General features: G+C 40.2%; 1 protein-coding gene across 1 annotated transcript in view; it reads right to left on the bottom strand.

Annotated features, from left to right (window-relative positions):
- Nucleotides 1-2,074, bottom strand: part of LOC119411049 (protocadherin Fat 3) — a 62,426-nt gene that overhangs the window by 53,037 nt on the left and 7,315 nt on the right. Inside the window, exons 3-4 of the mRNA XM_037677971.1 lie at nucleotides 1,300-1,361; nucleotides 856-1,170 (exon numbers count right to left, since the gene is read on the bottom strand). Of these exons, the coding sequence (XP_037533899.1) occupies nucleotides 856-1,170; nucleotides 1,300-1,361 (377 nt within the window). The remainder of the gene's footprint in view (nucleotides 1-855; nucleotides 1,171-1,299; nucleotides 1,362-2,074) is intronic.

Here is a 2,074-nt window from a genome sequence, read left to right as displayed (position 1 = left end):
GTTCAGCAATTTCTTTCTGTGTCTTACCCTCTTGCTTGAGGGTGTCAATGATGGCCTTCTGGACAGCAGTCAGGTCGGCAGTCTTACCCATGATTGCGGTTTTGAGTAATGAACAAGGCTGGGAGTTTTTAAAAGCCTCAGGAATCTTTTGCAGGTGTTTAGAGTTACGTCGTTGATTCAGATGGTTAGGTTAATAGCTTGTTTAGAGAACCTTTTCATGATATGCTAATTTTTTGGGACAGGCATTTTGGGTTTTCATGAGCTGTATGCCATAATCATCAGTATTAAAACAATTAAAGACCTGAAATATTTCAGTTGGTGTGCAATGAATCTGAAATATATGAAAGTTTCATTTTTATCATTACATTATGGAAAATAATGACGTTTATCACAATATGCTCATTTTTTGAGAAGGACCTGTATATGGCGAAGCGATGAACTGTATTTATGGATTTTACCACTTTATTAGACATATTTGGACTGATGCAACTTAAAGGGCGGTGCGACATTTACTGCAGAAAATACGGTAAACATTTCCTGTCCTTTATTTGTGCAACAGACTGCTTCTTTTCCTCTGTTCCTTCTTCTGAGGTACAGTTACCCTCAGCTCTCAAAAGGCGGTAAATATTTCACACAGTCACAAACAGTGCTGGTGTCCTGAATGTTATTTGAATAAATATAGATGGGTTTTCTTCTAAATGCTAAATAAAACCTTTAAAATGTGTTCACATAGACACTGTTTGATTGGCAGCAAAGTTTGAGGCACAACTCTCTGTTTGAGAACACTTCATGAATTAGACAGTTAGTCTGCAAAATGTCCAGAACCCTTAAATGCATTAAATGATAATCTCTTACTGTCAGGATGTCGTAGCTGCCTGCCACGAAGGCCTTTCGTGATGATACAACTCCTGACTTTGGGTCAATGAAGAATTTGCCGTCCTCGTTTCCATCCACAATGCCATAGGAGAGGTCACTGTTGGGACCATCGTCAAGGTCGTAGGCAAATACACGATAGATGGACTCCGCCTTCTTCCTGCGCTCCCTCTCTGGAAGTTTGACTTGGTAGACCTTTTCATGAAACGTGGGTCTGTTGTCATTTTCATCCAGGACGAGAACCATTACCCACACTGTGGTCTTCCTGGGACTGGGACCACCATCTGAAACTAGCACCTGTAGAAGTGAAGGCAGAACTAAATCATTTTCAAAACATGCAAACAGACTTTGTTCTTCACATACTGGATTTGTTGTGATTTATGGGCCACAAAGCATCAGATTAGATTATATGTGGTATGTCCTCACCTCTAAAGCATGCTCTGTTTGTTGTTCTCGGTCCAGCTTCCGTGAAGTTGTGGTGATTAAGCCTGAGTCAGAAAACAGCAGGTAGAACTTTTAAAAAGATACATTCTACATTGAAAGTTGTTCTGATGGATTCCATTCATTTTATTGTCTAATTTGTCGTGAAGTCTCGTGGAGCTGCTGAATAGTATGTGCAGCTGTCGTCACAGGATCAGACTGTTAGAGACGGTCTTAAAACCTTTACCTTTAACATGCTTGTCAACAACTGTCTTTCGAGGCTCCTGAGAGAACTCTGTCAACTTTCTGTGGTCCACGCTCAGTGTGGTACACACCATGATACCAAACAGCACAGTGACTACCCTACACCCTTAGACTAGGCAGACTTACTGATTACAAGACAGAAGACACTTGAAATGCTCATTACAGGACACAGTTCAACATGTTACGCACGTGATGACAGAAGTATTGATCGGTGTGTAACAGAGAGCCTTTATTCTGTGAAAACATAAATCAACTTGTTGAGTAATGGCTTCACCGTGCTGACTTACCGTATTTTTTGCTGTATAAGTCACAGTTTTTTGCATAAATTAACATGCCTTTGACTTATACAGCGAAGTGATGTATGTATGTTTTCCCCCATATTTATAACCAATTTTTGGCTGAGATCTGACGATTTCATTCATCCTGACATGGAAAATATTGAACACTACCATTTTCAGCCACTAGAGGGTGCTCGACTAATATGGCAAGCCAAGTGTCTCATTAAAAGGTAAAAGTG

The sequence above is a fragment of the Nematolebias whitei genome, chromosome 6 (assembly GCF_014905685.2).
Source record: "Nematolebias whitei isolate Nwh7 chromosome 6, NemWhi1, whole genome shotgun sequence".
In the NCBI taxonomy this organism is placed as follows: domain Eukaryota; kingdom Metazoa; phylum Chordata; class Actinopteri; order Cyprinodontiformes; family Rivulidae; genus Nematolebias; species Nematolebias whitei.
This window is presented reverse-complemented; position numbering and strand designations above follow the sequence as displayed.